Source organism: Myotis myotis, unplaced genomic scaffold (genome assembly GCF_014108235.1).
Source record: "Myotis myotis isolate mMyoMyo1 unplaced genomic scaffold, mMyoMyo1.p scaffold_m19_p_56, whole genome shotgun sequence".
Lineage (NCBI taxonomy): Eukaryota > Metazoa > Chordata > Mammalia > Chiroptera > Vespertilionidae > Myotis > Myotis myotis.
This window is the reverse complement of record NW_023416364.1, coordinates 324242-347629: the sequence shown is the minus strand read 5'-3', so window position 1 is coordinate 347629 and position 23388 is coordinate 324242. Positions and strand designations below refer to the sequence as shown.

Sequence of the window (23388 nt, the reverse complement as noted above, 5' to 3'; positions counted from 1 at the left end):
TCGGGCAAGTTCTTCCTTAGGACTTACTGGTGAAAGAGGAGGAAAATGCTGGGATTCCCGAGAGGCCATTTGAAAAATGAGGAAGCAGGGCTTTCTGGGGCCCTCTCCTGGGTCACCCCTTCTCTCCCAGCAGCCTGTCTGCCGATGAATTCATCTCTGCTCTGCTCCATTGCGCTCTTGTTCTGCCTCTGTTTCCCTTTTTTGGCCTCAGCCCCCATCACTCTCGTCTCTGACGTTCCTGTGTCTTCATCTCCAGACATCAACTTCTCACACTTGCTTGTTCTCTCTCTCCCGCCCTCCTTCCCTCCAAGTCAATGGTCTTTGTTTGGGGTCTCTGTGCCTCAGTTTCTCTTTTCTTTGGGCCTCAGATTATACCTCTGCCAATTTGCCTGTGTGTCCCTCTCTCATTCTCCATTTCTGTGCCGGTCCCTTATCTTCATCGGTTTTACCCTACATTCCTGCCTTGGTCTCTCTTATTCTCTTTCTCTCCTTCTATTTTTCTCTCTGTGACTCCGTCTGTCTGTGTTTTGGTTTTGGCATCTGTGCATCTGTCTCTCTCCGCCTCTGTGTCTCTCTATGCCTGTCCACCTCTCCCTGTAACTCCAGTCCACCCTCGGTACCTCGATCCTTTTTTCTCCAACCTCTTAAGCTCCAGTCTCTCTTCCTGTTTCTTTCTCTCTTCCCTGCTTCCTCCTCTGATTCTTGTTCTCTTTCTCTAACTTTCTCTTCATTTCTTTTTATTTTTATTGATTTCAGAGAGGAGGGAGGGAGGGAAGGGGGAGAGAGAGAGAGAGAGAGAGAGAGAGAGAGAGAGAGAGAGAAATTGATCAGCTGCCTCCTGCATGTCCCACACTGGGGATTGAGCCCACAACCCAAGCATGAGCCCTGACCAGGAATCGAACTGTGACCTCCTGGTTCATAGGTCGACACTCAACCACTGAGCCACATCGGCCAGGCTCTCTTCATTTCTTTCTCCCTATCTAGACACCTCTCCCGTTCTGCACTTCTGATTGTCCTTGTCTCTATGGCCCTCTGTTTTCTTCTCTCTGTCCCCCTCTCTGTCTCTCTCTTTGGATATGAATATCTTCCTGAGCTCCTGGTCCCCACATGAGTCTCTTCTACTTCCCCATACACCCAAACACGCACGTTCACACACACATGCTCGCCCACACATACGTGCATGAAATCATGGTAATCCTGCCTTGTGGCTGGGACCTTGTGTCTCACCATCAGGGGCCCCTTCTTTCTTGCCTCCCCCGAACCTCCTGCTGGGAGAGATTAAGGCCAGCAGCCTGGCTGGGGAATCAGGGCAGGACTCATTAGCTTGAGGAGCCTGGGAGGACCGGGAGGGAGGGAGGGGCTGCCTGACCCACAGAGGCCAGTCAGGAGACTACTTGGTGGAAGGGTCCTTCTGACAGCAGACCCACCTGGCCCACCGGAGCAGGGAAGGGCAGATGGCCATGCAGGAGAGGGAAGAACTAACAGGTCTTTGCAGGCTCATGGGAGAAAGTGTCAGCTACTCTGTGTCACCTCCTCCTGGAATGTTGGCACTAATTGGCCCTGAGGCTCAGAGTGTCCCCAGGGTGGGAGGGTGTGGAGACCTGGGTTTCAGAAGGTCTTTGGATGCACTTGGCCCTGAGGTCAAGTATACTGAGGCCAAACCGGTGGTGGTTAGCCTGGAGCAAGTTGCTTTCTTTTTCATCTAAACCCAGTGACTCAGAAGGAAATCTTGGCATTTACGTTTTTTTTTTCTCACCTCCCGCATCCAATCCATTCATAAATCCTGTCATCTCTTCTTTCAGAGAATGGTCCTGTTGGAATCTACAAAATGCAGCTGGGAGAAATTTTAAAAGACCCAAGTCAATGATGAAATATACCATGTTCATGGATGGGAAGAATTAATATTGATTGTTAAGATGGCCATCCTTCTCAAACTTATCTTTAGATTAACTGCAATCCCAATCAAAATCTCAGAAGGATATTTTCATAGAAATTGACAAGCTGATTCAAAAGTCTATAGGAAGCCCAGCCAGTGTGGTTCAGTGGTTGAGCGTGTCTCCCATCAATGTTGCTTTTTCTTCCTCCCTCTCTCCCTCCCTCCCTGTTTCCCTCCCTCCCTCCCTCCCTCCCTCCCTTCCATTCACTCTAAAAATGAATGGAAAAAATATCCTTGGGTAAGGATTAACAACAACAACAAAAAGGTACACAATTTAATGTTTTATAGTTTATTCACAGAGTTGTGTATCTATCACCACAATCAATTTGAGAACATTTTTGTCACCACAGATAGAAACTCCACACATACTTATAACCAGTTATTCCCAATTTCCCCGCCCCCCAATTTCTGGCAACCACCAATCTACCTCTGACTCTGTGGATTTGCCTATTCTGGGGATTTCCTATACATGGAATTCCACAATATATTACCTTTTGTGCCTGGCTTCTTTCACTTTGAGTAATGTTTGAAGGTTCGCCCATGCTGCAGTGAGGGTCAGTACTTAGTTCCTCTTTATGGTTAAGTAATATTCCATCGTATGAATACATGATGTTTTGTTTAGCCCTTCATCAGTTGACAGCGGTTTTGGTTTGTGTCTGCTTTTTGGCTGCTGTGAATAGTGCCACCATGAACTTTCCTGTATTGTAATGTATATTCTCATAAAATAGCATCAGTGACCTTGTCCATCCATTTACAGCTCTATTGGCCAAACATGTTGCTACACTCCCAAATTCTTGAGGGCAGGGAACATGGCTTGCCTGACCACCACTGTCTTCCCAGCATTTTTTTTTTTAAAAGATTAAAAAAAAAAAACAACACATTTTATTTGAGAGAGAGACAAAAAAAAACATCGATTTGTTGTTTCACTTATTTATGCATTCATTGGTTGATTCTTTTAAAGAAAACATTTTTATTGATTTCAGAGAGGAAGGAAAAGGGAGAGAGAGATAGAAACATCAATAGTGAGAGGGAATCACTGATTAGCTGCCTCCTGCATGCCCCCTACTGGGGATCGAACCCACAACCCAGGCATGTGCCCTTGACAGGAATCCAACCCGGGACCTTTAAGTCCACAGGCCAATGCTCTACCCACTGAGCCAAACCGGCCAGGGCCATTGGTTGATTCTTGTCTGTGCCCTGACCAGCGAAGACACACTGAGTCTTCCCATCCATGACCATGTTATATTTCATCATTGACTTGGGTCTTTTAAAATTTCTCCCAGCTGCATTTTGTAGATTCCAACAGGACCATTCTCTGAAAGAAGAGATGACAGGATTTATGGGTGATTGGGCATGGGAGGTGAGGAAAAAATGGGAAGAACAAAGCTAAATACCAAGATTTCTTTCTGAGTCACTGGGTTTAGTTGAAAAAGAAAGCAACTTGCTCCAGGCTAACCGTGGCTTCAGTGTAATTGACCTCAGGGCCAAGTGCATCCAAAGACCTTCTGAAACCCAGGTCTCCACACCCTCCCACCCTGGGGACACTCTGAGCCTCTGGGCCAATTAGTGCCAACATTCCAGGAGGAGGTGACACAGAGTAGCTGACACCTTCTCCCATGAGCCTGCAAAGACCTGCTTGCTCCAACCAACTAAGCCACGTGGCAAGGGCCCATTTCCCAGCATTTATAAGGTGTGTAAACCTGCTAGATGATAAGAGTTGATGGATTGTGGTATTTTCCACTACAGATCATTAAGTAGCAGTTCAAAAAGAAGAGCCAGACATAAATAAAAATATCTATATGTTTTACTTGATTTTGACCTTTCAGGTCATTTCCAGCTTGCTGGATGGTGAGTCAGGCTTACCCTGACCCCTGACCCCACAAGGGTCCTGGCACAAGAAGATGAGGTCCCAGGAATGTGCTCCCAGGAAGCAGAAATCATGTCCGGTGAGGGGAGACCCCACCCTGACACGGGAAGAGGCAGTTCAGACGGTGAGCTGAATCCAGCAAGGAGATCTCATAGTTTTGGGGGGTTTTGTATTCGATCACCCAGGTCATTGTCTCTCCCGTGGATTCTAATAAAAGTCCCCTGGGGATGAGCATTGCCAGTTGTCCCGTCTCCAGACCTGAGTCCCCAGCAGACCCTGGACAAGCAAGGACTCCAGCCTGACGTTTAGACACGGGCCTGTGCAGCTCAAAGGGGCTGGACTGGGTGACCAGTGACACATAGACCAGACCCAGGTCATCCATTCACAAGGGAAATCGGCTAACTGTCCACCTGCACCCCATCTCCCCTTCACCTCACAGGGAAACCAGCCCAACCCCAAACCACGGTCAGGGCCAGGATGTGTGAAGTCTTCCAACTCCAGGGCCTGGCGGGAAATGTGGAGGATGGACTGGAGAAGTGGGAGTGGGCGCTGGGGACCTGGGAGGAGGCAGCTGGATGGTGGGAGAGGTGGGGCTCCCAGGACCGGGAAGGGAGAGGATGACCCCTGGGCACTGACTGGTCTACAGGAGAGACCATTTACTGTGATGGGGACCCCCCGCAGACACAATGCAGGGTCCCCCTAAGTTAGAGCCCCCAGAGCTTGGGACCAAGGCAGCCTTGCCACTGAGATCTCCCAGCCCCCACGACAGGGATTGGGTGCAGTAGCTGCTCAATCAAAGAACTGATCAATGATTGTGGCTCCCGCAGGGGCGGGCAAGGAAGGGTGGCCTTTCAAGAGGAGCAGCTGGGTCTCCAGCAGCCTGTGTGTCACTCAGTCCCAATCCACAGTGATTTTTTTTTAAATATATATATTTTATTGATTTTTTACAGAGAGGAAGGGAGAGGGGCAGAGAGTCAGAAACATCGATGAGAGAGAAACATCGATCAGCTGCCTCCTGCACACCCGCCACTGGGGATATGCCCGCAACCAAGGCACATGCCCTTGACCGGAATCGAACCCGAGACCCTTCAGTCTGCAGGCCGACGCTCTATCCACTGAGCCAAACCGGTCAGGGCTCCGCAGTGGTTTTTACAGTCCGTAGTTTTTACAGCCCATAGGGATTTCCTTCCCCAGCTCTGGGACCCTGGGCTGGGGGTCTGGTGTGGGGCTGGGACTCCTGGCTCCTCCAGGCGGCCTCCACAGAGGCCGTCTCCCTCCTGATTAAAAAAGCAGCACACCCGGGTGCCGGACCAGCCCGTTCTGCACCTCCCACCAGTCTCAGTGTGCTTTCTTCACCTCTCTAGTTGTAGGACTTCCACTCAGCCAGCTTTCCTGTGGTTCTGGATGATAGTTGTTCTGTATTTTAGTTGTAGCTTTTTTTGTGTTGTTTTTTTAAAAAATATATTTTATTGATTTTTTACAGAGAGGAAGGGAGAAGGATAAAGAGAGACATCGATGAGAGAGAGAAACATCGATCAGCTGCCTCCTGCACACTCCCCACTGGGGATGTGCCCGCAACCAAGGTACATGCCGTTGACCGGAATCGAACCTGGGACCCTTCAGTCCGCAGGCCGGCGCTCTATCCACTGAGCCAAACCGGTCAGGGCTTTAGTTGCAGTTTTGACGTGGTTGTGGGAGGCAGCAAGTACAGGTGTTTACCTGCGCTGCCATCTTGGTTCTTCCCACTGGTTACTCTTCTGCAGCGTTAACGCACCTCCATGTATCCAACTTGGGGAGGTGGCATTGCTGTGTTCCCTGTGCGGCCCCCGCATCCTCGCTGTGTTATTTAGGGTGCACGTGACCTCACGGTGGGTTCTCAGGGCTCGGAGCGGAATTGCTGCTCCCCGTGCATGTTCTGCGGTAGTGATGCTGCCCCTGAACTTCCCAAAGGACCCAGCCCAGCCTCGTAGGCCATTTAATTTGAGTTGCATTAAGTCCATGAACGTTTCTGGCGGTAATTGACATCTTTATACACCACTGAGCTTTACAAACGAAGTGGAATATTCCTTCTTTGGGTTGTTTACGGAGTCTTCGTGAAGTGTTCTTTTAATCATCGAGAAGGTTTATTTCTAGTGCTTTTTTATTGTCTAACATTTTGGATGGTATTTAAAAAAAATCTGTCCTGTTTATAGGATTTGGTTGACATATTACTTTGTTATCAGTTGATTCTAAATTTTGAGCCGGGGACCTGACTCAAATTGTTAAAACTCTGCAACTTTTCTGGACATTGTTTGGGGCTTGATCGTTGGAAATGTAATAAAGTGCATGGTTGCCTTGTTTCCTGCAGAGCCTGTGAGTGTTGCCCCCTCCTTTGATACCCCCACCCCACCCCTGTAGGGTAGGAGCCCTGCTCACCCCTTCTCCATCATTGGCTTTCTCTACCATCCCCTGGTAACCATCCTGGCCCCCGCGTCTCCCACAGCTGGTTCTCTGACCCTGTCCTGGTCCCATTTAGCAAATGCTCCAATCCTCTTAGGCCCCGCCAGCCTCCCCAGAATAGAAAGATTAGATCCGATTTGGGGGCCTGGCGGGGGGAGGAGGGCACTCATGTGAACGGTTCTAGAGGGGAGCGCAGGGGGGAGGGGGGAGGGGAAGACAGACCACCAGGATGTAATGAAGGCCTCTCCTGTTTATCTGACGCTAAAACCACTGAAACCACAACTCCATTCAGACCCCGGTACTGTCGGAGGGGCAGGAAGAAATTGAAGTTTCCATCTACCTCAGGAGAGGAAGCTGAGGTGGGGGAGTCCGTGGGGGCAGGAGGCAGGAGATGAGGTTCAGGTTCACACCCTGGGCAGGGAGCAGGGAGGGTGGTGCCCCTGGGGTCCCCCAAGCATCCAAGGACCATCAGCGAATGAATGTTTTAACGAACGGAGATAGAGTTTGGCTTAGTCCTGACCAGCTGAGTAGAAAACGGCTGGATTGCCAGTAAGTGGAACCAGACCCCTCTCTTCCTCATCTTCTCAGTTCCATCTCAGCTCTTCCCCAGCGGGACCGGCACCCCTTCGGACCTTCTCCTGAATTCTCTCATCTCCTAGGAGGCTCCACCCACCTCTCCTCACAAGCCCAGCTGCGCCCTGACCATCCCCCATGAAAGCATCCAGACTGCCCCCTCAGCTCAGGATGGAGGAGGGTGGTGACTTGTTGAAGGCAGGTTTTTTTGTTTTGTTTTGTTTTTTGTTTTTTTGTGTGTTTTTTTTTGTGTGTGTGTGTGTGTGTGTGTTTTTGTTTTTTGTTTTTGTTTTTTTTTTTACCAGGCACCATGGAAGATGCTGTATTATATGATGCTCACACCATTCTTAAAGGTAGCTATTATTCACCCCATTTTACAGAGTGAAAAACTGAGGCTATAAAACATTAAGCCATTTGTCAAAGCAACAAAGTAATAGAGTTATTTAAACCCAAGGTTTTATGACTGCATGAGGTTTCCATTATATACACAGTCTGAAGGCAGATCTTGGAACGTCCCCATATCTGGGTCTTCCAGGTTAGTGCCAGAGCAAGAATTTCCCTTTGTTTGCGTACCCATAGCACTAATAATAATAATAATAATAATAATAATAAAATAAGATAAATTGTTGCACCATCAATCACATGGCTGTGGGTAGCCCCCACCTGGCCCCTCCCACTGTGGCCCCAGTCCCCTGTCTGCCAGCAGCCGCTCCCACGCGCTGACAGCACCAGCCCCACTTGCACCCACTGAAGGCATGGAGTGATTGGGGCTGGTGCTGTCAGCGGGTGTGAGCAGCAGCAGCTGCCCCGATCACCCCTCAGGAGCAGGGGGAGGTGGAGAAGCCCTCATGGGCGATCAGGGTCTGCCGCCACTGTTCACACCCGCTGATGGCACAGAGCGAGTGGGGCCAGCACCGACAGCAGGTGCAAGCGCCGGGCGGGACTGTGGTGCGTGGGAGCAAATAATGTTCAGTAACCACCAGAGGCTTGCCCTGATGGCAGCAACAGGCACCCCGCCTTGGTCTGGCGCCCCCGCTCACAGGCTCCACCATCCCACCGCAGCCAGCGCCTGCCATGTTCCACACATGCCCCTTTGTGGTCAGTGCACGTCATAGCGACCGGTTATTCCGTTGTTCCGCCATTCAGTCTATTTGCATATTAGCCTTTTATTATATAGGATTTTATTGATTTCAGAGAGGAAGGGAGAAGAAGAGAGAGAAACATTAATGATGAGAGCGAATCCTTGACCTGCTGCCTCCTGCATGCCCCCTACTGGGGATTGAGCCCGCAACCTGGGCATGTGCCTTTGACTGGAATCAAACCTGCTACCCTTCAGACCACAGGCCAATGTTCTATCCACTGAGCCAAACCAGCTAGGGCTGTCACCTGGAGTTTTAACATTCTGATGCCCCAGGCCAGGTAAGCCATGTCTCTGGGAGTGGGCCAGTGTGTTTAAAGCTCCTAAGGGACACTGACTGGTGTGGATTAGTGGTTAGAGCGTTGGCCAAGCATTGAAGGGACACAGGTTGGATTCCTAGTCAAGGTCATGTACCTGGGTTGCAGGTTCCACTGCCTGCCCCAGTTGGGGTGGATGTGGGAGGCAACCAGTCAATGTGTCTCTCACACAGATGTTTCTCTCTCTTTGACCCTCACTTCTTTACACTCTCTAAAAATCAATGGAAAAAAATATCCTCGGGTAAGGATTAACAACAACAAAAAGTTCCCAAGGGATTTTAAGGTGCAACTCTCGGTCAAATTTCTGCTGAGGAGTCGATGGACTCAGATAATATATTGCTGTCATTATTGAGACCAGGCCTAGACTTTATTTCGTGAAAAGAAAATTCAAACTCTCTGTATCTTATTCCACCTAAAAACATCAAGTGCTATAAAAAGAAAGATTTTTTTAAATGGTCACCACTGTTTTTTATAGTAAATGAATACAGTATCTGCCCATAATTTTGAGTGTGAAAATATTTTTTTAAGCATTGTTTGATGCTATACTTGAAATTCCTCTAAATAAACAGGAAATAACTCTAAACTAATGCCATTTTTAAATTGTTGTCACAGTGAACAACTTGCAAGAGACACAGTTGGGTCAGATCAAAGATGGGGTTCATTCAGGGGCACCCGTAGGACTGGGAGAGACTGGGTGTCCACATACCTGTTGTGATGCCTTCTGGCCAGCAGGGGACACCAATACGCCACTGCTCCAGAGCGGAGACCTTAGGTGAGATGGGAGAGCTGTTCCACATTCAAGCGGGAGAAAAGCGGAGAGAAGGCACGGGGGTGACATTATCCTAGTATTTGTTCCCAGCTAAAACCAAACAGCTGGGAAATGCTAATTTGGCAAGCATTTGGGTCCACGGCAGGTGGGAATTTAAGTTGAAACAGCCCCTTTGGAACACTGACTAAACCCTGACGCACACAGGGCTTTATGGACCCCCAGTTCCAGTCCTGGGCGCCTACCCAACAGAAATGTTCACCAAGAGACACACAAGAAGGCACATTCAAACGCGCATTACGGATTATCATCCCAAACTAGGAACTTCCCAGGTGCCCATGAACGATGTAATGAACCAAGTAAATTTCGGTACAATCACCCAATAAAATACCCTATGTGAGCACAAAACACTTGAGATGGTGAGATGTACCATCTTAACAAACTGTAAATGCACAATACGGTATCGTTAACTAAGGGTACAGCGTGGGTACACTTCTGCAGCGGTCTCTAGAAGTTTTCATCTTGTATAACTGGAACTTTGTACCTTTTGAACAGCAACTCCCATTATCCCTCCCCCAGCCCTTGGCAACCACCATTCGACTCTCTTTCCATGCGTTTGGCTTTCAGATTCCTCACCTAAGTGAAACCATGCGCTATTTGTCCTCCTGTCTGGCTTATTTCACTCAGCACAGTGGCCTCCAGCTTCATCCATGTTTTCGCAATGAGCAGAATTTCTTTCCCGAACGCTGGATAATCCTCCATTGCTGCAGAGATCACATTGCCTTTACCCATTCATTGTCGAACGTGTTCCGGGATAGAGCACATGTTCGGCCAAAGCAGTGTTTTAAACAGGGGAAAACTTGGGAGGAAAGGAACCCAGATTCATCCCCAGGAGAAGGGATCACGAAAATATGTCTCAAGGCTAAATATTAAACCAGTTATATAAGCAACATGGGTGAAAACCACATATAAAATACTGAATTCAAATGTTCGTTGATGAATGCGTTATACAGCGTGCCATTTATCTGAGATCTAAAAGCCTCCATAGATACTACATATCGTTTATGGTCAAACACCACATAGTAAAGAGAATAGTGTGAGGTGAGGAATTGTACACTGCAAGGTCATGATAATAATAACCAATTGGGAAGATACCTAACTTCTGTCATTTCATTTTTTATTTTTATAAAAAAAATTTGGCATAGCTTTGGGTAATACTTGCATTCTGTATGTATTAAATATTTTTTTTTAAAGCTGGGATGCCATGCAGTGAATTATAGGTATCCTGGTAATTTTTTTAATTTTATTTTTTATTGATTTCAGAGCAGAAGGGAGAGGGGGCGAGAGAAACATCAATGATGAGAATCATTGAGCAGCTGCTTCCTGCACGGCCCGCTACTGGGAATCGAGCCCAAAACCTGGGCATGTGCCCTGACCGGGAATCAACGGTGACCTCCTGGTTTATAGGTTGTCGCTCAACCACTGAGCCACACTGACTGGACTACCCTAGTAATTTTTTAACAGTCACGTCGTCAACGTTCAGAAATCTGATGATTCAAAGCTCCAGGATGAAGTAACAGGTTTTATGCAATTGCCAGCAGTCATTCACATGTACACAGGCAGGAGAACAAATATTTATCTCCGTGAGCTCTAGACATCGTTGAGCATTATTCCCATGGGAACAGCTCTGGAGGGAGGCCCGCCATCTTCTCCCGGAATATCCTGTCGAAGACTTCAGCTTGGGCCACTGTGAAGTGATTTTTCCAGTCTCCAGAAATGCCTGGCAAACATAAAATAGAGACACATATCAGATGGAGGGGGAGGTCCCAAGGCCCCAAGACATCTCCTTCTCAGCCTATCCCTCTCTCCCCTTGACATGGAAATTGCAGCTAATATAGCAGAAAGGCCAGTGGGTCATGGTGGGCCTTTGACTGCCTGCAGTCTTACCCATTTACACGGTCACCTCTCCTGGAAACTATTTCCTACCTTCTCCTCTCTCCCAACCTACCATGTACACAATTCATCAGTGATACATGCAGCTCTGTGTTCTGATGCAGCTAGAAGCGCGACACTTCTCACCACTTCTCTTGCCACCACCTTGGCCCCAGCCAACCTCATTTCTCACCTGGATTATTGTATTAGACTTCTAATTAGTCTCTCTGTTTTGAGTCTGTCTCCTCTAGAAGCTTTCCTCAGCACATCAGCTACCTAGATTCCTAGAGAAACAAGATGACCTGATTCCAGATCATGTCACTTCCTGCTCCACTTCTCCAAGGACTTGAGGTTTCACTCAGTGAGCGTGCTTATGGCTTCCACGGGGCTTCTGGTGATGTGGTCCCCTCTCAGTTCTCTGACTCCATCTCTTTTTTAAAAATATATATTTTTATTGATTTCAGAGAGGTAGAGATAGAAACATCAATGTGAGAAAGAATCATTGATCGGCTGCCTCCTGCATGCCCCCTACTGGGGATAGAGCCCACAACCCAGGCATGTGCCCTTGACCAGAATTGAACCCGGGACCCTTCAGTCCACAGACCCAGGCTCTATCCACTGAGCCAAACTGGCTAGGGCTGACGCCACCTCTTATGGCCATCCACTTGCTTACTCAGCTCCATCATGTTGAGTCGTCTCATTCTGCCGTAAACATGCTAGGCATCCCCCCTCCTCAGACTATTTGAAGCAAAAGATTCTGACATCAGAAGCCATGCTCTTAATTTATTATTATAATATTTTTATATCATATAAATTAATACTTCGATGTTATATTAATATCTTCACTAAATTAATAAATTGATCAAATTAATATACAACAGAATAATATATAATCATATATAAGGTAGTAATATATATTATATACTTATATGCATAGAAATCATATAACAGAATGTCTAACAAATAATTGGTACCCTATAACATCTGCTGTTACTCTTGCGTTCATCACCTTCATTACTAGAACAATTTTTATTATACTAGATTCTTATCCTCCGTATCACACCTGACTTTGAGTGAGCCAGATTGAGCGCTTGAGGAACCAGAACCTCTGTAAATTCAATATGGCTACCCTGGATGCAGCATCAGATCGAGAGAATGTTTCTGTGCAGGTGAACCTGCGGAACCAAACATGTGGTCTGCTTCCCAAATACAATGGTATGGTCCTGGCCGGGTAGCTCAGTTGGTTAGAGCATTGTCCCGATATGCCAAGGTACGGGTTGGATCCTTGGTCAGGGCACATACAAGAATCAAGCAATGGCCCTGGCCGGTGTGTCTCAGTTGGTTGGGCATCGTCCTGTGCACCAAAAGGTTGCCAGTTTGATTTCTGGTCAGGGCACATGTCCCCTTTATAAGCTGGGTTGGAGGCGTGGTCCCCAGTGGGTACATGCGGGAGGCAGCCAATCAATGTCTCTCTCTCTCTCTCTCCCCCTCACCTGTCCTCTCTCTCTAAAAATCAATTTTAAAATCTTTTTAAAAACATCAACCAATGAATGCATAAATAAGTGGAAAAACAAATCAATGTTTCTCCCTCTCCCTTCCACTCTCTCCAAAAGCAATAAATAAACATTTTAAAAATTACAATGGGCTCTGAGAGGTGTGGCTCAGTCGGTTGGAGTGTTGACCCAAACACCAAAAGGTTTTGGACTCTATTCCCAGTCAAGACACATACGTAGGTTTTGGGTCCAATTCCCCAGTTGGGGCACACACCAAAGGCAACCAATCAGTATTCTCTCTCATATCATTGTTTCTCTCTCCCTTCTCCTCTCTCTAAAACAGCGGTTCTCAACCTGTGGGTCGCGACCCCTTTGGGGATCGAACGACCCTTTCACAGGGGTCGCCTAAGACCATCGGAAAACACATATATAATTATATATTGTTTTTGTGATTAATCACTATGCTTTAATTATGTTCAATTTGTAACAATGAAAATACATCCTGCAGTAGCAAAATTACAGTTATGAAGTAGTAATGAAAATAATTTTATGGTTGGGGGTCACCACAACATGAGGAACTATATTAAAGGGTCACAGCATTAGGAAGGTTGAGAACCATTGTAAGGATGGAGAATCAGCCTCTTTGTCTTGATGTTCTGACCTCCTGGCCCACTGGGGTGGTGGCCCCCATCCCCTCTGCCCTGGGTGGTGGCCCCACCTATTCGAGGTCTTTTGAAGCATTTAATTTCTTTCTTCCATGGATCATCCTGGATATACTTGAACTATAGGGCTCTGGGGAAATGAGCTCCTCCTCTTCCATGCAGTGGAATACTTCACTCATCTTTAGCCCAAAGATATGAACATGATTAATCATTCCCCACAGGGTCTGATCGCAAGACAGGCTCTCAGCGAAGAGAAAAGCCTCTCCTCACTTGTCTTTCTTCTCTCCAGTTGAGTCATTGTTTATACATTTCGTTGTTCAGAATCGTTCTCCATGCTAACTCAGCCATGGGGTGGCACCATGACCAACCCCACTCCTGTCCTCACTTCCCAGGACCATCACAGCTGGCAGGTTGGCAGGTGTGGAGAATTCACCTGGGCACCACTAGCAGAGTGGATATCCCTCACACCAAATTCATAGAAGGGAGAATCTGAGTGACCTGCCTAACTCAGATGACCATTCCGGGTCTAACCAACTTCCTCCAGGTGTCTGCAGCCCACATCAGTGCTCTGAAAAGAGACTCCCTGATAAGAGCATGTGAGAAGTTCTCTGGGTGATGAACAGTTAAGGTTGATAAGTTCAAAACTCCCTTAGTCCCAGCTGCTGGTGTCCTGCTGGAAGCACAAGAATGCCCTCTACATGTTCTGATACCTTCTGAAGTCGGACCATTTGCTTTTACCTTTTCTCATAAGTGACCCATTCTTATCCTCTATAAGCCAACCACGCAGGAGAGTGTAATTGGACATCTTGTTTTCTTTCATGACCTGGAAGGAGCTATGCTTGAGGAGTGAGTTCAGTTCTTCTGGTTCTAATTTCTTGCCCAGGAAGCGGCAGATCTTCTGTACAACACTTCTTGTGTCCTAGAAGAAGGAAGAGCAAAAGAGAGGGTATGAAAAACAAAGGGCATAGACAGGAGATGAGAAGGAGGGAATGAATGGTATAATGAGGAGCAGAAGGAGAAGGAGGAGGGAGAGGAAGTGAGGAGGAGCACAGAAATGAGAAGTGGTGAGTTGAATGTGACCAGGATGAAGAAAGGGGAGGAGGTGAAAAGAAAGAGCAAATGTCAAGGTTGTGGGTTCAGTCCCCAGTTGGGGTGCATGTGGGAGGCAACCAATCCATGTTTCTCTTTCTCCCCCTTCCTTTTTCTCTAAAACCAATGCAAACATTAAATAAAAAGGTATCAGAGGGAACAAAGAACACATGAAGAAGTAGAGCATGGCGCTTGGGGGTGCCAACCAGAAGTGGGGCGATGGAGACCAGGGAGCTTCTTTCACTCCTAATGACCCTTCACAAGGCTGAACTTTGACTGAGAAGGTGGACTGGAGACACAGAGGAGTCGATGGAAGCTAGAGGGAGTGATGATGGTGATGAGACTGTGTGCTAACCACAGGAGCAATAGTTACCTGTTTTAGCTCTTCATAACTCACTATCAAAACATTCTCCTGCCCTCTCAAGGACATCCAGCCACGGGTGTGGTCGAACCACGATCCAAACGCCACTGTGCGGGGGAGGCAGAGAGAGCTGTGGGTTACAGACTGTGACAGCAGGGACCCACCTATCATGTTCAGTCTTGTGGGCACACTTGCTCACACCATGTCCGGCACATAACTATTTGCTGAATGAATGAGTGTAGAGATGGGAAATTATTATCCAACCTCAGGCATGTACCTTGTATGAGCCTGGGTCATTGAGAACAGACTCTGTACCCAGTTTTCCTATTTTAAAAATGTTTTGGAATTGATTTTAGACAGAGAGAGAGAGGAAAGGAGGGAGAGAGAGATCTGTCGCTTCACTTATTCGTGTACTCATTGGTTGATTCTTTTTTTATATAATGTGTGTTTTTATTGATTTGAGAGAGAGAGGGAGAGAGAACATTGATTGGCTGCCTCCTGCACGCCCCCTACTGGGCATCAGGCCTGCAACCATGGCATGTGCCTTGACCTGGAATTGAACCAGCAACCTCTTGGTGCACAGACAACACTCAGCCAACTGAGCCACACTGGCCAGGACTCATTGGTTGATTCTTGTATGTGCCTGGACCAGGGATAGAACCCACAACTTTGGTGAATCGGGATAATGCTCCAACCAACTGAGCTACCTGGCCAGGACTGTACTGAGTTTTCTTTTTCACTAATCATCACCTGAGAATTGATTTTTAGAGTGGTAGTGGGTTTGGGAGGGAGAGAGAGGTGTTGTTCCATTTATTTATGCTTTCATTCATTGCTTTTTGTATGCGCCCAGTCTGGGGATTGAAGCCACAACTTTGGTGTATCGGGGGGATGCTCCAACCGACCGAGTTACCAACCAAGGCTGTACCCAATTTCCAAGGGTCTCTAAGAAGACCTTGTCAGAGCCATGTGGCCTAACAAGAATGGCATTCTTGCTGCCCCAAATCTGTTCACCATTTAGAATTTTGGGTTGTCTTCTTGCTATCATTGTTGCTGTTGTAATTACTGTTCCTTTGGAAATTATCTGCCTTTTCTCTGGTTTAAGATTATCTTTCCTTTTTTTCCCACTGCAGCTTTCCTAGAGACCAGGTGAAGAATAATTTGTCATAATTCTTTGTGCGGCTTGGTGTGGTTCTTCAACCTGAGACTTCACCGATGCAGGAAATTCTCAGGCACATCTCCTTGAAAACTGCCTTTCCCTGTATTTTATATTATCTTCCCAGGAAGTAAATCTTCTCACTCCACCCTCTATATCTTAACTATGTTATGCTTTTTAATGGCTGCCTACCATACCTAACCCCTTCTTGACCCCAAAGTGTACTGGGGAATTATCAGCTGAGAATTCTACTCAGTTAATCTATCACTTAAAAATGAGTGTAGCTCTGGCCGGTGTGGCTCAGTTAGTTGAGTGTCATCCCATGCACTGAGAGGGCACCGGTTCAGTTCCCCAGGTTGTGGGCTTGATCACTGACTGGTTGGGGGTATGCAAGAGGAAGCTGATCAATGTTACTCTCTCACATCGATGTTTCTCTACCTCTCTCTCCCTTTCCCTTCCTCCCTCTCTATAAAATCAATAATAAAAACATTTTTTAAAATCTTCAACAAAATATTATCAACCTGCATGTAAGAGTATATTGAGAGAATTATACACTATGGGATGCACTGCGATTCAATATTGTCCCAGAGCCCGGGCCAATGAGGTAAAAGAAAAAAAGTAAAGACAATATATAGGTATTAGAAATTAAGATAATAGTCATTGCTTAAAGGTTACATTTATGCTTCCTAGAGAACCAAAGTTAGAATTAAGAATAGAGTTCATTCAGATTGGTGAATCCCCAATCAACATTTAAAATCAGTTACATCCCCCCCAAATCAGGTACAAACAACTGGAAAATCCTATATAATAAAAGGCTGGACGCCCTGCCTCGGAGCCTTGAGGGCCGCAATCGGGCACTTCCTTGGCCCCAGCTGGAGGGAAAAAAATAAATGTAAATCGACCACTCGCTATGATGCGCACTGACCACCAGGGGGCAGACCCTCAGTGCAGGAGCTGCCCCCTGGTGGTCGGTGCGCTCCCACAGGGGAAGCACCTCTCAGCCAGAAGCCAGGCTCATGGGTGGCGAGTGCAGTGGCAGTGGTGGGAGCCTCTTCCCCCTCTGCAACAGTGCTAAGGATGTTAGACTGAGGGCTTAGGCCTGCTCCCTGTGGGCTCCCAGACTGCGAGAGGGTGCAGGCTGGGCTGAGGGACCCCCCTATACACACACACACACACCTGAGTGCAGCAGGCCTCTAGTGTAATATAAAGATGTCATGATCTAAGAAGAAATGAAATGCATCCAAAAAAGAATTGAGGCTCACTCTCCCCCACCCAGGAGCATGCCTGTGCCTTTCCCTTCCCCTCTCCCCTTCTTCTTCCCCCACAGGCCTGCATCAGTTCTAAGGGTCCCCAGGAGACTTGCACCCAGGGCAGCAATGGGCTCCTCCCAGGCTAACCCCCTGAACCTGTCTCCAAGACCCCGTTTTCTCTGGCTTGCCCCATTGGGCTTCACTTGGCCTTTTTGTCTGAAAGAGTGGCCTGAAGCAAAGCAGGAGATGGGGCTGAAGAGTTCAGCCAGGATCAGCTCAACAAGAAATAGGACTGTGAATTTGCAACAGCATGGAGGGAACTGGAGAGCATGATGCTAAGTGAAATAAGCCAGTCGGAGAAAGATCAATAGCACATGATCTCACTCATATGTGGGATATAATGATCAACATCATTTGATGAACAAGAATAGATCCAGAGACAAATGTTGGGGGGGGGGGCAGTTAGAGAGCAGCCAAAGGACTTGTATGCATGCATACTGGCATAACCAATGGGCATAGACACTGGGGCGGTGGGGGCTTGCCTGGGGTGGGAATGGCTGGGGGAGGGGGCGGGGGTGGTCAATTGGGGGGAAAGGAGACATATGTAAAACTTTAGACAAAACAAAGAAAGAAATACGACTGTGGGCTTTGAAAAGTGACCTTTATGCTGAGGGCAAACACTTCAGGGACTGTGTACTGGTCCACACGTAACAGGTGATTGCAACATAGCCTAGAAAGACGAAAGGGCATGTAGACGAGGGCACCGCCACGTCTGTTACGTTAATCTAGGTGGGGAGTAATAGTGAAAGGGATCGCAAATAAATACTCGTTATTTAGGAAGGCGTATCAGCTGCTTGCTGTGTAGCAAGCACCACTGGAGGACCTGGGGTCAAGAACGAACAACCCCAAGAGCTCACATTTCAGTCGGGGAGACAGGCGGAACAAACAAAGAGTCAGAATACCTAGTCATCAGTGATGAGTGCTAAGGGGGGGTGGGGTGGAATACTACTATAGAGATGAGGAGGGGGGCTATTTTATATTTTGTTGAAAAGGGAGATTTCTCTAAATACAGAGGCATTTTAGCAGAGACCAGGATGAAGATATTACTCAAGGTTGTGGGATTTGGGTAAAGGAAAGAGGTGGGGGGCCTGGGGAAGTGGAGCGGAAAAAAGATGAGACTTGGGGACCTCAGACTCATGCCCTTGGATGAGGGATGGTTCTATCCTATATAATAAAAGGCTAATATGCAAATCGACCAAACAGCAGAATAACCGGTCGCTATGAAGCACACTGACCACCAGGAGGCAGGCACTCAAAGCAGGAGCTGCCCCCTGGTGGTCAGTGTGCTCCCGCAGAGAGAGCGCCGCTCAGCCAGAAGCCCTGAGCCAGGCTCAAGGCTGGTGAGTGCAGCGGTGGTGGCGGGAGCCTCTCCTGCCTCTGCAGCAATAAGGATGTCCAATGTCCAACTGATGGCTTAGGACATCCTCCAAGGGCTTCCAGATTGCAAGAGGGCAAAGGCCTGGCTGAGGGACCTGTCCCCAAGTGCACGAATTTCGTGCAGTGGGCCTCTAGTTTATTTAATGAGATAAATACGCAGTAGGAGCCACTGGGGGCAATGCGTTCCATCTTGGGCATATTGAATTCGAGGTTCCTGTGGTTCTCCAGGTAGATGTCTGTAGGCTTTAGAGAAACAGGTCTGAAGCCAGGGAGACATGTCACTGCTGGACTATGGGGCTCATCATACAGTTTTGGGGGAAAGTGAAAAATTTCAATGATCTGAGAAAGTCTAGAGACTCTGCGAAATGAAAAGGATGGAGATCCGACGGTGACACATACACCTTTGCGACCAAAAGGACAAGAAGATAAAGGGAGCTTGATAAGGATGCATCTGGGAAAACGGCGGCAAGTCAGGCTTGTGTTGTTCAGCAGCCCAATGAAAAGCTGACTCTTCGAAAGCCACACGTGGGAAGGGAGAGGAGAAGCTAAGTGCTCCGTGTTAGTATCAGGCAGCTGGGGTGTGGTGAGGGGCAAGCTGAAAGGCCGGCTGGGGCTCTGATCGGAGAGAGGCGTGGATTTAGAAGCCTTGGGTTCCAATGGTGATGGGCCCTGTCCCCCGGGGGAGTGGGATGTGGAGCAGCAGGTGGGCTATGTGATAGGGTCTGACAAAGGATCCTGACAAACCCCCAGCTGCCATATTTTACATATTTTCACTCACCGTGTCCTTGGGTGAACCACTCGAAATACTGTTCCAGGGACTCTGGTCTCTTCACGAACTTGGAAATAATCCAGAAAAAGTAACCAGACACGAGAATATCTCTGGGATTTCGGATGAGATAAATCACCTGGAAGAGAAAGGTGGGATGATGGAAGTTTCCCATCCTTCCTCATCTTCACAAAAACAGAGAACAAAAAGCCAGTTCCTAGGAAATGCCTATTAAATGTCAATGGGTTCTTTATTTTATTTTTTTGCTAATCCTCACTTGAGGTTGTTTTTCCATTGATTTTTAGAGAGAGTGGGAGGGAAGGGGAGAGACAGAGAGAAATGTTGATGTGTGAGAGTCACGTCGATTGGTTGCCTCCCACACATGCCCCGACCATGGACAGGGATCAAGCCTGCAACGGAGGTACATGCCCTTGACTGGAATTGAATCTGCACACCTTCAGTGATTGGCTCTAACCACTGAGCAACTAGCTAAGGCTCAATGGGTTCTTTTAAAAAAATATATTTTTATTGTTTCCAGATAGGAAGGGAGAGGGAGAAATAGAAACATTAATGATGAGAGAGAATCATTGATCAGCTGCCTCCTGCACGCCCCCTACTGGGGATCGAGCCTGCAACCTGGGCACGTGCCCTGCCCAGGAATCAAACTGTGACCTCCTGGTTCATAGGTTGACTGATGCTCAATCACTGAGCCACACTGGCTAAGGCTCAATGGATTCTTTTAATAAGTTAGCTATTGCATTCGTTAGTCAAATACATATTTTAAAGTTCCCGGGATAATATCAAGAATATAACAATGGAAAAAGAAAGCATCGTCCCTTCCTTCTGGGACATTATGTCTACGCACATTGGGAAGCAACCAGTGGCTTTGGAAGGTGAGCAGGATTATATTTACTTTCTATAGTTTAAAGATTACTAACAGGAGGAAGGACTAAGAAATCGTGCTACATTCACCAATACTCAGCAGATGTTTGTATGGTCTAAGTGTATGTAAGTGACGTTGGAGGATGAGCGAACGAATCTATAGAGTTAGAGTCAGCAGGTGGTCGCCGCTGTGGGTGAGCATTGACTGGGAAGCGCGTGAGGGAATTTGGGGGGGGAGTAAAAATATGCCACATCTGGATCTGAGAGGCAGTTACGCAGCTGTGTGCATAGGCAAGGATTCAACAAGCTGATACTCCAGGTTGGCACACAGACAGGCACACAGGTGCAAGAATCCGGATTCAGCACCAACTTTCTTTGTGACGTGATTCCAGGCCCCAGCACTCTCTAGGCCTCAGCTTCCCCACACGGGGATTTAACAAACACCGAGAAATCACAATATGAATATGCTTAACACCATTTATAATAATAGGTGTGTCATAAACAAGCTTGAGAAGTGACAAGTTAAAAAGAAAAAAAACACTTTATTTTCCTTCTCCAATTGCCTATTGAAGGACGCTTGGGTTGCTCCATGTCTTGGCTATCCTATATAATAAAAGGCTAATATGCAAATCAAGCGAACAGCGGAACGACCGGTTGCTATGATGTGCACTGACCACCAGGTGGCAGACACTCAACGCAGGAGCTGCCCCCTGGTGATCAGTGTGCTCCCACAGGGGGAGTGCCTCTCAGCCAGAAGCCAGGTTCACTGCTGGCGAGTGCAGCGGCGGTGGCAAGAGCCTCTCCTGCCTCCATGGCAGTGCTAAGGATGTCCTAAGCTGGTAGTCAGACATCCCCCGAGGGCTTCCGGACTGCAAGAGGGTGCAGGCCAGGCTGAAGGATCCTGCCCCTGAGTGCACGATTTCATGCACTGGGTCTCTAGTTGTAAATAATGCTGCAATGAACACAGGGATACATATGCCTTTTCAAATTAGTGTTTTAGCTTTCTTTGAGCATGTAAAGTAGAGCAAAGGGAATATTGTCAGTGATATTGTGGTAATGTGTCTGGTGCCAGGTGGGTACTAGACTTAGTGGGGACCACTGCATAAGTTACACAAATGTCTAACCATTATGCTGTGCACCTGAAACTATTGACTAGCAACTGTAATTGAAAAATAAAATTTTTTTTAAAAAGCTTCATGGTGCTGTCACACATTGTGAACTCTCCGAGAGAAGAGAACATTATGCTAAGCTTCGCCATCGAATTTCAGCATAAAACATATTTTTAGGTCACAAACCAATGAGCACCTTCCAGGAAGGGGTGTTTCTAAAAGTCATCTGAGCTATGCCAGGTCCTGGATTTCCACATCCCTTCTGGGGATCATCGGTTAGCCCATGAGAGAGTCGTGTGGCTGCTACACCCAATAGACAGCTAGACATAGGAAGACACAGCGGTTAGTAAAACCATCATGATGCCCGAGCATTCAACCCAGACTTAGCCTTGAATTATGAATTTCCTGCCTCTCTAGCAGCCGAACTCAGTGTCTGCTGCTTCTACCTGAGTGGCAGGAGGCAGTTATTTAATTAAGATCAGCTAATTACTTTTTAGAGCAACAAAAGGGGGAGTCGTCTAGTATGGAACGCAGTTATAAATTCCGCTTGGGTTTAAAACGTGGTTCTCTGAGATCCTGGCATCACCATTTCGCTTTGCCTCTGGTTTACCTCTGGCGCAAGTACGGACCGTGGCCTCGCCAAATGTGCACTCTCGGCCCCACCCCAGACCTACTGGGTGGCATGGCCACTCCGCCAGGTCTCCAGGTGGTTCCCAGGCACGTGGGAGGTGGAAAAGCAGGAATCAAACATAGCTGGACCATTGTGCACTGACCTTGGTCTTGGACTGGAAGATAGACTTGGGGAAGAGGTGGATGGGGACATGGGAGGTGATGAGGCGTGGGCCTTCCTTATCCTTTAGGATTTGATACCCATGCGTGTTCTCTACCCAGGGAGAGCGTTCCCAGATAGGCACAGATTGGACCCACGTGGGGTCTCCCTTGGAGTATATCAGGCAGAGGATTTCAACCAACCAGTTCGTTCCTGGATAAAGAAGGAAAAAGGATGGTTACCCATTCTTACAATCTGACTTTTAAAAACAGTGTGATAAACTGCACCCTCTTAACCACTTTCTGTTTTAAAATTTTATTTATTGATTGAATTTAGAGAGAAGAAGAAAAAGGAGAAGGAGAAGGAGAAGGAGGAGGAGGAGGAGGAGGAGGGGGACGAGGAGGAGGAGGAGGAGGAGGAGGAGGAGGAGGGGGGGGACGAGGAGAAGAAGAAGAAGAAGAAGAAGAAGAAGAAGAAGAAGAAGAAGAAGAAGAAGAAGAAGAAGAAGAAGAGGAAGAAGAAGAAGAAGAAGAAGGGAAGAAGAAGAAGAGGAGGAAGAAAGAGGAGGAGAAGGAGAAGAGAGAGAGAGAGAGAGAGAGAGAGAGAGAGAGAGAGAGAGAGACAGAGAGAAACATTGATGTGAGAGAGTTGCCTCTGGCACTTGCTCCAACTGGGGCCAGGATCAAACCTGCAACCAAGATATGTGCCCTTGACCAGGAATCAAACCTGAGACCCTTCGGTGCTGGAGCTGATGCTCTCACCACTGAGCAACACCAGCCAGGGCCCCTTTCCTTCTATTTTTTCCTGTAAGGACGTCACTGTTCATCGCCTCCACTTCTCCATACAAGCACCCAAATCTGCTCTAGGATGTGTTCCTATGGGTTCCCCTAAGGCCTTCCATGACCCCCTCCAAACACTCATCTTCCTGTGTAACAGCCTGGCCACCTCCTCGTCTCTGGATATCGCTGGCATCCGGGCACAGCCCTATGCCCCCACAGCCTTGTCATTGTCTGGCAAAGAGAAGCTCTCCATGCCCTTAGTGAACGGCGGAGGGACATAGGCCCAGCCAGCCTCGGTGTCTGGTCCGGCTTCCTTACCTGATTTGGGGAAAGACACTGTTAAGACATCTTCATCCTTAAACACGAAATCCTGCATTGCTCTCAGGTGTTCAGGGGTGCAGTCCACCACAGGGAAAGGGATCCCTTCAAACCACACATACCCGTCTGACATCACCGCGAGCTCTCTGTACCTGCTGTGAGAGCTCCAGCCGTAGCCACCCGCGGGGAGAGGCGGTGGCAGCTGTGGCCAGATCGCCTTTTATAGTAAAGACAGGGCAATCATTAACCGCTCCCGTGTGTGGAGGAGCTGCCTGCTGCCAGAGAGAAGTAAATATCGTAACAAATAGATGACCACACGGTTGAGGATATTGAGCAACCGTGAAGTCATTCG

The 23388-nt window shown here is 47.7% G+C and overlaps 1 protein-coding gene across 1 annotated transcript; it reads right to left on the bottom strand.

Annotated features, from left to right (window-relative positions):
- Positions 1 to 10435: 10435 nt before the first annotated feature.
- Positions 10436 to 23215, bottom strand: SULT2A1 (sulfotransferase family 2A member 1). Its single transcript, XM_036311570.1, has 6 exons — positions 23037 to 23215; positions 21944 to 22152; positions 19192 to 19318; positions 14586 to 14680; positions 13862 to 14042; positions 10436 to 10816 (listed from the first exon to the last, which is right to left on the bottom strand). Exons 1-6 carry the CDS (start codon positions 23167 to 23169, stop codon positions 10704 to 10706), a joined length of 858 nt encoding a protein of 285 aa, XP_036167463.1. The 5' UTR covers positions 23170 to 23215; the 3' UTR covers positions 10436 to 10703.
- Between the last annotated feature and the right edge of the window lie 173 nt (positions 23216 to 23388).

What these genes read in the sequence shown, in the direction of transcription:
- SULT2A1 (XM_036311570.1), bottom strand. Translation starts at nt 23,169, where the DNA reads ATGTCAGACGGGTATGTGTGGTTTGAAGGGATCCCTTTCCCTGTGGTG. An exon ending in TCTTCCAGTCCAAGACCAAG is followed by an intron (nt 19,319 to 21,943) that starts GTCAGTGCACAA and finishes TTTCTCTTCCAG; the next exon opens with GTGATTTATCTCATCCGAAA. An exon ending in GTTATGAAGAGCTAAAACAG is followed by an intron (nt 14,043 to 14,585) that starts GTAACTATTGCT and finishes TCCTTCTTCTAG; the next exon opens with GACACAAGAAGTGTTGTACA.